Source organism: Xiphophorus couchianus, chromosome 7, assembly GCF_001444195.1.
Source record: "Xiphophorus couchianus chromosome 7, X_couchianus-1.0, whole genome shotgun sequence".
Classification (NCBI taxonomy): domain Eukaryota; kingdom Metazoa; phylum Chordata; class Actinopteri; order Cyprinodontiformes; family Poeciliidae; genus Xiphophorus; species Xiphophorus couchianus.
The window spans coordinates 33338103-33350728 of NC_040234.1; the positions used below are offsets into that span (position 1 = coordinate 33338103).

Consider the following 12626-nt stretch of genomic DNA (forward strand, 5'->3'; position numbering starts at 1 on the left):
CTAGTGAAATTAAATTTTCTGATTCTTTAATTTCAGTTCCTGCAAAAATACACCTGCCTAAAGAACTCCAGGGAATCGGAGCTGTACAAGCTGTGCGTGGTGATCACGTCACCATCAAGATCCCCATCACAGGAAAGCCTGAGCCAGCAGTCACTTGGCAGAAGGGTCCGGAGGTCCTCTCAAGCTCTGCTTATCATCAAGTTATCACTACAAGATCCTTCACCTCCCTGGTGTTCCTGAAGGGAGTACAGAGGAAGGATACTGGCTATTATGCCATTACTGCAAAGAACAGATTCGGATCAGACAAGCAAACTATTGAGGTGAATGTGGCTGACATCCCCGATGCTCCAAAGGGACTTGTGGTCAGTGACATTGCACGGGATTCTATCACGCTGACCTGGGAGCCCCCTGCCAGTGATGGTGGCAGTGAGATTATTAATTACATTGTAGAGAAGTGCCCAACCACTGCTGATAGGTGGATTCGTGCTGGCCATACAACAGACTGCAGTATCACCATCATCAACATATTTGGAAAGACCAAATATCAGTTCCGCGTTATTGCAGAGAACCAGTTTGGTCTCAGCCTTCCATCTCCTCCAACTGAGCCCATTACTACCAAGGAAGACAAATCTGTGATCAGGAACTATGACGAGGAAGTGGATGAAGACAGAGAAATCACCAAAGAGGAAGCTGTGTTCTACAAGGTGAAGGAACTGTCTTCCAAATACATCATCTCAGAGGAGCTTGCTCGCTCCCAGTTTGGAGTGGTCCACCGCTGTGTGGAGATTGCCACTAAGAAGACTTTCATGGCCAAGTTCATCAAAGTGAAAGGAACTGATCGTGAGTTAGTCCTCAGGGAAATAGAGGCTCTTAATGTTGCAAGACATAAGAATATCATCTACCTCCATGAATACTTTGAAAGCATGGAGGAGATTATCCTGATCTTTGAATTCATCTCTGGAGTTGATATCTTTGAGCGGCTTGGTACCAGCAACTTTGAGCTCTCGGAACAGGAGATTGTCCGCTACCTGAGACAGGTTTGCTCTGCTGTCAAGTTCTTACACAGCCAAAACTTTGGCCACTTTGATATCCGCCCAGATAACATTGTTTACGCCACAAGGAGAAGTCTCAACATAAAAATGATTGAAATGGGACAGTCTCGACTGTTGGTTCCTGGAGAAAACATCAGAATGCTGTTTTCAGCTCCAGAGTATTATGCCCCAGAGGTTCACCGCCATGATCTGGTCACCACAGCCACTGATATGTGGTCTATTGGTGTTTTGGCATATGTTCTACTCAGCGGCCTTAATCCATTTGCCGCAGAATCTATGACAAAGATGATTGAGAACATCTCAAACTGTGAGTACGTTTTTGACAGGGAAGCATTCAAAGACATCAGCTTAGAGGCAATGGACTTTATAGATAGACTTCTAGTCAAGGACAGGAAGCTCCGTATGACTTCTCATGAAGCTCTAGAACATCCATGGCTCAAGATGAAGATTGAGCATGTCAGCAACAAGGTCATCAGGACACTGAGACACAGAAGATACTATCAGTCACTAGTAAAGAAGACTGATACCATAGTTTCAGCAGCTCGTGTGGCGTTCGGAGGTGCCTTCAGAAACCAGCGAGGTCTGGAAGTTGGTAAAGTTAAGATTGGAACCGAGTACCATGGGTTGCGTGCTGGGCCTGTCATGCATGCCTCAGCTGAGGAAGGTGGCCATGTCAGATTTACCTGTAGTATTGTGAACTTTGACAAGAGTACTCAGGTATCATGGTACTTAGGTAACCGTCAGTTACATCCAAGCCCCAAGTATGAGATTTCCTACAGTAATGGCTTTGCCAGTATTTACGTGAAGGACATTGAAGAATCTGATGATGGTGTCTACAGATGCAAGGTGGTGAGTGATGATGGAGAGGACAGTGCCTATGGAGAACTCTTTGTAGAAACTGTGAGGAGCATCAGAGAGCACTACATGAGCCGCACCATCAGGAAGCTGAGGAGGAGGGTTGACAAAACTAAACTTCTCCAGAGACCACCTGAGTTCACTTTGCCACTCTACAACCGCACAGCATATATTGGTGAGGATGTGCGCTTTGGTGTCACCATCACTGTGCACCCAGAGCCTCATGTAACCTGGCTTAAAAATGGAGAACAAATCAAAGAGGATGACAGCAAGTACACCTTCACAAGTGACAAGGGCCTGTATCAACTCATGATTCACAACCTTGACATTGGTGATGATGCTGAATACACAGTCATGGCCCACAACAAGTTTGGAGAAGACAGCTGCAAGGCTCGTCTCACTGTGATACCTCATCCTGTGCTTGAGGATACAATGAAGCCCATGTTCAAACGTCTACTGGCTAATGTTGAGTGCACAGAGGGAGACAGTGTCCGCTTTGAACTCAGGGTGTCAGGAGTTCCCACTCCTTCTCTTAAATGGGAAAAAGATGGCCTTCCTCTACAGTTTGGTCCCAAAGTTGTTGTCATAGAGCAGGACATTGATTATCATGTCCTTCACATCAGGGAGACTCTGCTTGAGGATGATGGAGTGTACAAAGTCACAGCAACCAACTCTGCTGGCTCTGCAAGCTGCCAGGCCACTCTGAAAGTGGACCGTCTCACTTACACTAGAAGAGAGTACAAGAGCGAAGAGGAGAAACTCAGACATGTACAGAAACAAATAGAGAAGACCAACAAAATGGCTCAGCACATTGCAGCTACAGAGGAACTTGTACCTCTAAACCCAACAGCACAGGAGGCCCTCAAATTTGCTGCAGAGGTCTACAAACCCGCAGTAAGCACCAAGAACATTGAAGGCGAATTTGACATCACAGAGGAGAAGACAGAGACCAAGAAGCTAGAGGAAGAGAGAAGGATTTTCATGCCCTATGAAATTCCTGAGCCTGTGGTTCATGATCCTAAAGCTCTGGATGAAGACAAAGCCATTAAGCAGTTTATACCTCTTTCTGACATGAAGTGGTATCGCAAGATACGAGATCAGTATGAGGTATCAGAGAGAACAGAAAGGATTGTGCAAAAGAGGCAGAGACGTATTCGTCTGTCCAGGTGGGAGCAGTTCTACGTGATGCCTCTCCCCAGAATCACTGACCAATACAGACCAAGATGGCGCATTCCCAAATTGACAATGGATGATTTGGAGACTGTTAGACCTGCCCGACGTTCACCATCTCCTGAGTCTGAAGTCTCCTTTAGATCCAGAAGGAGGTCTCTGGGAGATCTCAGTGATGAAGAGCTGCTGATGCCTGTGGATGACTACCTGACAAGGAAGAGAGCTGAGGAGGAAACAATGATGCTGGAAGATGAACTTGAGCTCGGTTTTTCTGCCTCTCCTCCTGGTAGCCCCATTCGAGTTCAACGACGTGTCGTTGAACATGAGGAAAGGAGGCAGGGAGTCAGACATGAGGCCGCTGAGGTTGTAGAGACAAAGAAGAAACGTACTATTTCTCAGTACACGAGAAGGAGAAGGTCACTGTCTCCTACCTACATTGAGCTGATGCGACCAGTCTCAGAGCTAATCCGACCACCACATGCTAGACCTGTGGAAACAGAGGGAGAGATTGTGGGGAGGAGATCCCCTACTCCAGAGAGGACCCGTCCTCGTTCTCCCAGTCCTATTAGGTCAGTGGAGAGGTCTTCCCGCTCCTCCTCTAGGTTTGAGCGTTCGGCACGCTTTGACATCATGTCCCGTTATGAAGCCAGGAAAGCTGCTCTGAAGTCTGAGAGGAAATACCAGGTTGTGAGTCAAGCACCTTTCAGCCTTGATCATGCTCCTCGTGTAACTGTCAGGATGCGCTCTCATCGCATCCCAACTGGTCAGGACACAAAATTCACCCTGAACATCCAAGCAAAACCAGACGCTGAAGTTGCATGGTTCCACAATGGAGCGGAAATCTCTGAACATGGTGAGAAATACATCTTCACAAACATGAGTGGCGTTCTGACCATCACTATCCTGGACTGCCAAGAAGAAGACAGCGGAACATACCGCTGTGTGTGCTCCAATTCAAAGGGTGAGGCATCTGACTACGCCACCCTGGAGGTGTCAGGAGGCGGATATACTACATTCTCCTCCCGCCGCAAGGATGAGGAAGCTCCTAAAGCATTTGTCCCTGAAGTCACACGCATTGATCACTATCACACTACGCACTTTAAATCTGGCTATACCTCTCAAACCTACCTGGAGGTGGAAGAGAGCAAGTCAAAGCTAACAGAAACACGTGAGGTTGTCACACGGGAAAGAATTGGTACCTCGGCCGAGAGATTCTCTTCTGGTGAGCGATTCTCTTCTGCTGAGAGGTATGACTCATCTATCAAGTATGCCTCCACTGAATATCTTTCTTCTAGTTCCTCATATTCTTCAGAGAAGTTTTCTTTAACTGGAAAGCATGCAACTTCTGAAGATAAACTGAAAACATCCTCTACTGCTTCTGCTCTTGAGCAACTTTCGTTGCCCAAGGAGAAATCTTCTCTTCCTGCCAAAATCCTCACCAAGCCACAGTCTGTGACTGTTGCAGAGGGAGAGACAGCCCGGTTCTCTTGTGACATCGATGGGGAACCTGCACCAACTGTGACATGGATACACGACAGCAAAACAATTGTATCATCTCTTCGTATCCATGTCACCACAACTCAGTACAAGTCCAGCCTAGAGATTTCATCTGTGACCATATCTGATGAGGGCAGTTACACTGTGGTCGTCGAGAACTCAGCAGGTAGACAGGAGGCTCATTTCACTCTGACAATCCGCAGGCCACCTCCAAAGGAGGAAACCAAAGCTGTCAAAACTACTGAGCCACCTGTGAAGTCACCAGCACCCAGTGTTAAGTCACCTGAGCCCTCAGCTGCATCCCCTGCTCCTACCTCAGCACCTAGTATAAAGTCACCAGAACCAAGTGTAAAGTCACCAGCTGTAGCATCTCCTGCACCCGAAGTTAAGTCACCCACACCAAGTGTAAAGTCTCCTGAACCAGAGGAAGCAAAATCTGTTAAGAGCATCAAATCTCCGGAGCCATCAGCACCCTCTCCAGCACGCAGCTTAAAATCACCAACTCCTGGTGTAAAATCTCCTGAACCAGAAGGAATCAAGTCACCACGTGGGCTAAAATCTCCAGAACCCAGACTAAAGTCACCACCACCACCAGTCAAAACTCCTGGAGGTGTGAAGTCACCAGAACCTGAAGAGGCAAAATCTCCCCGTGGTGTTAAATCACCAGAACCTGCAGGTATCAAAACACCAAGAGGTCTCAAGTCACCAGAACCCGCAGGAATCAAAACACCAAGAGGCATCAAGTCTCCAGAACCTCCAGGTATCAAATCGCCAAGGGGATTGAAGTCACCTGAGCCTGAGGGAATCAAATCACCTCCGAGAGTAAAATCACCTCCTCCAATTATGTCCCCCAAGAGGGTCGTGTCTCCTCCCACTGTGAAATCCCCGACCCCTAAACCTCCCAAAGTCCTCAGCCAGCTAACAGCTGAGGCCTGCGAGGGTTCAGTCAAGATGTCCTGCGTCTGTGAAAGCAGCGTCAGGGAGGTGGTGTGGTACGTTAGCGGCAGGAGGCTTTCACAAAGCAGCCGCTTTGAGATGCACTACTCTGAAGGATCCTGCAATCTTCTGATCCATGAGCTGGCAGAGAGTGACCAGGGAGAGTACACCTGTGAGATGATTTCAGATGGAGGCGTGTCCAAATCCTCCTTCTCCTTCAGTGGTCAGGTGTTTCAGTCCATATACAAGAAAGTCACAGCTTACCGAGAGCAGCAAGTGGCGCTTAAAGGTGAGATCTTCCTCCATCAAAAGATTTTTTTGTTTAGAATGTTAATTTAGAATGTTAATTGATGAAGTTTCTATATTTCATTTTCCAACTAATTTTCAACAGGGTCAATGATGGTTAGTCACCAGGAGTCATCAAAGGCCTCGTCCATGATGACAAAGAAAGAAATTCACACGATGGAGGAGACTTCGGCCTTTTCCTCCTCTGCCCACCAGACAATGATGTCATCCATGATGGAGTCCAGCTCCTTCAGCAGCATGGCAGCTGAGATGAAGTTTGAGACCATGTCAATGTCCAGCATGTCCTCCATGACATCTGAGACGTACGCCATGAGCTCCAGCAGTCTCACAGAAATGACATCCCACATGGAGGGAACCTCAATGAGAGCAATCGGTATGAGACTTCAACATTTGTTGAATTTTTGTTGACCACTGCTAGGTAATCAGCAGCCACAGCCAAGCCCAAACAGTTACAACTAGCAATCTCTGCCGGGCTCCAGCATATTATTTGGCTGTTCTAATGTGCTGTACAATGGCTGCTGGAAAAGAGAAGACTTTTGTTGTTGACTTACCATCCAGAAACCACTTGCTGGATTCTTGTTGGTTGTGCAGGAGGCTCCCCTTCTGCTTTTCAAAGATGCAGGGTTGAATAATTTAACATCTGTTTGCAGCCATACATGCAAGTGTAAACGTTGAGTTTGGGGGTCGTGACCAGCAGCAGTTTATTTGGATTTACAAAAACAAGTCGCCTTAAAAAATCTCATGATCTAAGAATGATTTTTATGCAAAAGATGTAATGAACATCTTAACTTGTTCCTAACTTGTTCAATAAAGTATATGTCTCATTTAAAAGTATGCAAATATCTGAATATGTTTTATTTTTATTATTATTTATTTTACCTTCATGTAACTCTCTTATTAAGTTTAAATTACTCTGCTACTTTCAGGTTCTGCTCCGAGAATCGAAGCTTTGCCAGAGGACATCAGCATCGAACCTGGCAAAGTCCTGACGGTCGCTTGTGCGTTCTCCGGCGACACCAAGCACATAGAGTGGTCCCGTTCAGGCAAGACGATCGACTTGTCCACGGGTGGACGATTCCACATCGAGACCACGGAGGACCTGACCACCCTCATCATCACAGGGGTGAAGGAGGAGGACGCCGGTGCCTACACCCTCAGACTGTCCAATGAGCTCGGATCGGACTCAGCAACCGTTCACATCAGCATTCGATCGGTGTAAAAACAAATAATATGATATTTCAAATGTCCCCTTTTCCCTTCTTTCATGACTTTTTATTTATTTATGAGAAACAGTAGTCTACTTGATAAGGATCTGGAATATTCTTGTAAATAGGAACTATTTTTGTACCAAACCTGACGTTAATTTATGCCAAACTAGACTAAAGTCTAAAGTTGTAAAATGTGCCATATTGGATAACTATGACTTAGGATGTTTGATCCATTTTTCTTTGACATGTACATAATGTATATAGCCGAGTTTACCGGTTATGGGAAATGTATGCATTGTTATTTATGACAATAATATTAACTGAAACTTAAAGAAACTAAATATAGTTTAACAGGAGAAAGTTTCCGTTGGAACGAATACCCTGCTAAACTGGGAAACTAAACTCTGTGCCTCAACGATAAGTTGAAGTCTTTAAGTTTGCCTCAACAGGTAGAGAGGCTCCCTGTTGATGTTATGAACCGGAGACAAAACCTTTGAGCGCGCCGCTGCGAAGGGAGTGGCGCTTTAGTTTGTAACAGGAGCACGAGATCCTGAGTGCTGTTTGCATCTACCCTCATGCAAGCAGGATGACTGGACCTCGTGCGCCGACTGATTATGTCATACTGCCATTTCTATGACAGGCTCACAGTGCGAGCGGCCTGCACTGCTTGAGCCCAAAGTGTTTCTTTTTTGTTTTGTTTTGTGCTCTGCTTCTGGAAAACGACCGTCGACTCAGACTCTTCCGTCGTTCCATCAACCTGGCCAGAGTCCTGCCGGCGCTCGTTTTCAGAAGCAGAGCTGCCTCTCGGAGGTCTGCAGTGTGCTTGTGTGTTAGTTTGCAGAGGTTCACCCGTCGGTCCACAGGGTGGCGCCAATGAGACGACCAGCAGCCACAAACAACAGCTAATGCACGCCGTGTCCTTTGGTGTCATCCTGCACTTTGTTGGATTGAAGTTAGTTGTAGCTTTCAGTGTTTTTGCAGCCTCCTTGAGTTTTTCTGCAATTATTGATTTAATAAAGCATGATCATCAGCACTACAGGATGTCTCTGTCTGATTCTTTGGTCCTGCATTGTTTTCTGCTGCAGCATTAACATAAAAGGCAATAAAATGTGAGGGGAAAGTAAATAAAAGACATAAAAATACAATTAATTAATTACTATGTTAGACGTATGTGATAAATAAGAGCTAACAAGTAAAACTACATAATTTGAAAGCATTTGTTTGGTTTTCCTCCAGGACTTTTTAGGGACACGAAGGCAGCAGAGTGAACAGATTATAAACTTTATTTACCACGACCCAAAGTATGTAGTATGATTTTTTTACTTTTTGTTTTTACCATGATTCAATGTAGAATGACGCCTTTTCACCATAATTCCTAGTATAGTCTGATAGGCTGGATTTTTTTTTACCATGACATAGCATAGTATGACATTTTTCACCACCATTCATAGTATAGACCGTTTTTTAATATGTAACATAAGACATACTGTACTTTCTGTCTTTCTACCATGAACCATAATATTACGACTTTTTTAACCATGACAGTTTACAGTCTCACAATGCTGGAAGGTAAAAACAAGGCCAAAGTATCATTAACATGTTCCTTAGCGTGTTTATGCACTTACATGTTTTTTGGTACATGTAAGTTCACCAATAATAGTCAGATACTTTACAAGTTTTCCTTAGTAAAAATACAAACTATACAATGAACTATGGTAAAAGACTATTTGTGAATAACAAGCTATGTTGCCTGATATTTTTACTTAGGCTGTTTACAACATACAAAATTCAATTTAGTTTTAATCAACCTCCTGCTTTGTTTCCTCTGCTTTTTTCACCATGATTCAATGTTTAAAAAGTGAATAAATAGTGGCAAATTGTGAATAAATTACTGAAGTAGCAAATCTTGAGCATCGATGCTCAAGATTTTTATCATTTTTGTTTCTGTTGAAACTGAAATTGATCTAAATCTAAAATAAAAATAATTTCAGGGCAGTATTTGGATCCAGCCGCTCACTTCTTGGGAAATTTGAGCTTGTTTAGATGAAGTGAACCTGTAGGGACGTTGGTGCGCAAATATGTTGGTAAGTTAATTAAAGATGTCTGTTTTATTTCAGCACTGGTTGCTTTAATATCTGTTTTCTTTAATCTAAACAGTTTGCAAAAGTTTATCAAAAATGACAAGTTTCAACAAAGACTCACAAGGTGAGGTGATTAAAACAAATACAGGCTCACAACGCTGGGTTTGTTCATTTAATTCTCCGATTGTCATTGACGTCATCACCCAAATTTAAAAGAGAAACTCAAAAACCCATCACCAGCATGAGAAACACAGATACAAAGACAAACCATCTTAGTAAGATTCTTTGAACGATTTTTTTGACATAATATATGGATAAAGGTTATTGCCAAAGATAGTGAAAAATGTTATTTTTTTATGGCGACATGATGCTTCAAACTGTGCTATATCAAATACTGGTCCCATAAAGCTCAGCAAACCAAAACAGTCTCTGTGGCCCTTATTAAAAACTTGATAGACATGAAATGGAAGAGCTACTACAGCCACATAAATTAAATCTCCATTTTGTTCCTCTGTGTCCAACAGAGATGTGCAGAGCAGTGGATTAAGCTCATCATGCAGGGCCGGTCCAAAACTGTATGCGGCCTTGAGGAGAATTAGATTTATGGGGCCCTCTTCCTTCTAAGAACATCAGCACCACTAACAGCATTTCAACACAGATTTAGGGAAAAAAATTGGGGGGTAGTTTAATTGGCCAACTTTAAAAGCAATCAATGATAACTACAAATTACTGAAATATATTTATGAACAAACAGAGCTCCAACTCAAAGAATTAATCTCATAGCATCAGACTGTTGCTATGATTACAAAACAATCTAACTATGAAGATTGTTTTTTTAAACTTTTACAAATTAAACTTGCCATCTCCATAAAATCTTAATTTTTTTTATTTATCTTTCCTAAAACCATTAAATCAAATTAACAGCATTGTCATTATGAATAAACAAGTCTTAAATTTCTATATCTGTGGTCTGTGTTAAAATATTAACATTTATAACACCAATGTTCCTGATGCTGCTAATAAATGGACCTCTGGGTCTGCAGAGAAGATTTACTTTCCACCTGGACCAGGTCTGGTTCTGTTTTGGTCCGTTTTCATTGGTGGTATGCTAAGCTAAGAGCACTCCACTACTGGGACGGTTCAGATTAGTCATTTTAAAAATCACTTTTATGACCAACTGAATTAAATTTCCATGTTCATGTCTGTGTGACCGGGTTCTCCTCATGTGTCTTTGTATTCTGTTGCGGTTCTGACCTGGACCCAGTCGGCTCCTTCAGGTCAAACAAACTCTGCAGCAGTTTTCCTTCCTCCAGCTCCTCCTCCCTCATCAGCTGCAGAACCAACAGAGTCGCCACCAGCCTCCGGATGCCTGCGTTGGCCTTCGCACCTGTAACATAAACATCCACACGGTTCAGTTACAACACTGGAGTAAAACAAAAGTAGACTGAGATTTAAAACCACCATGTTTATTTGTACTCAAGATAATTCCTTCAAACTGTAACATTGGCCAACATTCTGTCCAACATTTCTACTAGCTTAGCATAACTTCGATACTAAGGAAAAGGCCACTGGGGCTTCGCTATCAATACACGATGCTTTGCCCCATTATATAACTGTGTAAACATTTTCAGTATACCTCGAGACTCAAATCATATCCAGATGTTAATACCTTTTCAGGAACAACTCTGTCAACTTTCTCCAAAAATTGCCAGCTCTCAACTGTCTTTTTACCCCCCTCAACTGTCAACTGTACAACAGCGCGAACCTTCTAGAGTGGGGATGAGATTAGAAAAGATATCGCGAGATTTCTTTTGAAATAACATGGGATTAAAAAAAATTGAAATATCTCTAAATCAGCTTTATCCCCATTATTTTATATTCATTTTATGAAGCATTTCTTTAAGTCGGGAAAATGCTAAAGCTCAGAGAATTAGTCGTTGAGGTATTTACCTGGGTTGATGCAAAAGCGGGTCAAACTCAGAAACAACATATAAAACCAAACATTGCCTATACAAAACAATCTTAGGTTGGCATCTTTAATTTACTTACCAACATATCCGTGCACCAACATCCCCAGAGGCTCACTTCACTCATGAACACATTGGCAAGGTAACTTTACTTTTTATTCACATTGCACCAACTACTGCCCAGAAAATAATTGTATTTTAGATCTAAATTTCACATTGAACAAAACAGACACCGATACCCAGGAAATGAAATAATTTGAAAGTTACAATTGCTATATTAGTAATTTATTCGAATTTTGCTATGAATAGGTCAACAAAGACAGTAAGTTGATTAAAAATGCATTCAAAACAGTTAATTTGTATAAATTCATTCATCAAAAATGTCAAAGTTTCAATAAGAGAATCACAAGATGAGATGATTGAAACAAATTCATGGTCAGAACTTTGGCTTTGTTCATTTAATTTTCTGACCATTACCCAAATGCCATAAAAGAATTAAATAAAAAAAACATTTTCAGATTACTTTAATCAGTCGAATAAAAATGATTACAGATTCAATAAACACGGGTATAAAAACAAGCCACCTTAGAATTCTTTGGATGATTTTGTTGACATAATAACTGAATAAAGTACTTAAAGAGCCGTTGAAATTTTATTTTAACAGGTTACTGTCATAGATGGTGAAAAATAATGTTGCTTTAGATTAACTGATACTGAAAATAGGTACAGATTATTTTTGCTGTTTGTTTTTCCGATGCATGCAACCATTTCCATGTGAATACTGATTTTATATGTAAAGCAGTTTGTAAAACCAAAGGCGCCTTAACCCCCCTTAAAAAATAACAAAAGATAAAGAAAAAAATATATATATTTGAGATCTAAGCCATCTCCAGATAAAAGTAAAATCTGAAAGTGAGTTCAAAAATTAGCTAATTTCTCCCAAAAAATTAGTTTGAAAACACAACAAGAATTAAACTCCAAAAGTATCAAACACATTTTAATCTATTCTTGTTAGTTTTTAAGATAATAGCAATCCACCATTTCTGAATTTATTAGGGAGGAAGATGTTCACATTGTGCCATCAATTATGTTCTCCAGTTTGTGATTAATAACGGTTTTGTTTCTAATTCTATTTATCCATTTGTATCATTTAAGTGGATGAAACATAAATCTTTTTCTTCCTTCCTCTCATGTTTTAAAATGATCAAATATTTAAATATTTTGTCATGTAATTTTTGATCATCTTCACCTCTTTGCACATAAACACAAACCAAAGCAGATAAAAAAGCAAAACAAAATACAAATTGATATATGACTTTCAGAAAATGTTGCATCATTTCCTCAGTGGATGGCCAGCGGCGCTGCGGTCTTCTGCAGCTCCAGGCTGATGAGCGGTGAGAACGGGGGGAAGCGTTCGAAGCCCAGCAGCTGGCGGGTGGAAGACTCCCAGCTCCAGCCGAACTCCAGCCGGCTGCAGGCGCACGGATACTCCCGGTCGGCCCAACGCACCCAGTCCACTGCCTTCTTCACCTGCTGCCAGCGCTCAGACCTGCA

The 12626-nt window shown here is 42.3% G+C and overlaps 2 protein-coding genes across 3 annotated transcripts in view; one reads left to right on the forward strand and one right to left on the reverse strand.

Annotated features, from left to right (window-relative positions):
- Positions 1-8060, forward strand: part of ttn.2 (titin, tandem duplicate 2) — a 219604-nt gene extending 211544 nt beyond the window's left edge. The window contains exons 248-250 of the mRNA XM_028024223.1: positions 37-5799; positions 5902-6189; positions 6743-8060. Coding sequence (XP_027880024.1) covers positions 37-5799; positions 5902-6189; positions 6743-7035 — 6344 coding nt within the window. The 3' untranslated portion in view covers positions 7036-8060. The remainder of the gene's footprint in view (positions 1-36; positions 5800-5901; positions 6190-6742) is intronic.
- A 3281-nt stretch (positions 8061-11341) lies between these two features.
- parp4 (poly (ADP-ribose) polymerase family, member 4) overlaps positions 11342-12626 on the reverse strand; it is a 39803-nt gene continuing 38518 nt past the window's right edge. For both annotated transcript variants that reach the window (XM_028022154.1, XM_028022153.1), the window contains one exon: positions 11342-12621. In XM_028022154.1, coding sequence (XP_027877955.1) covers positions 12414-12621 — 208 coding nt within the window. In that variant the 3' untranslated portion in view covers positions 11342-12413. The remainder of the gene's footprint in view (positions 12622-12626) is intronic.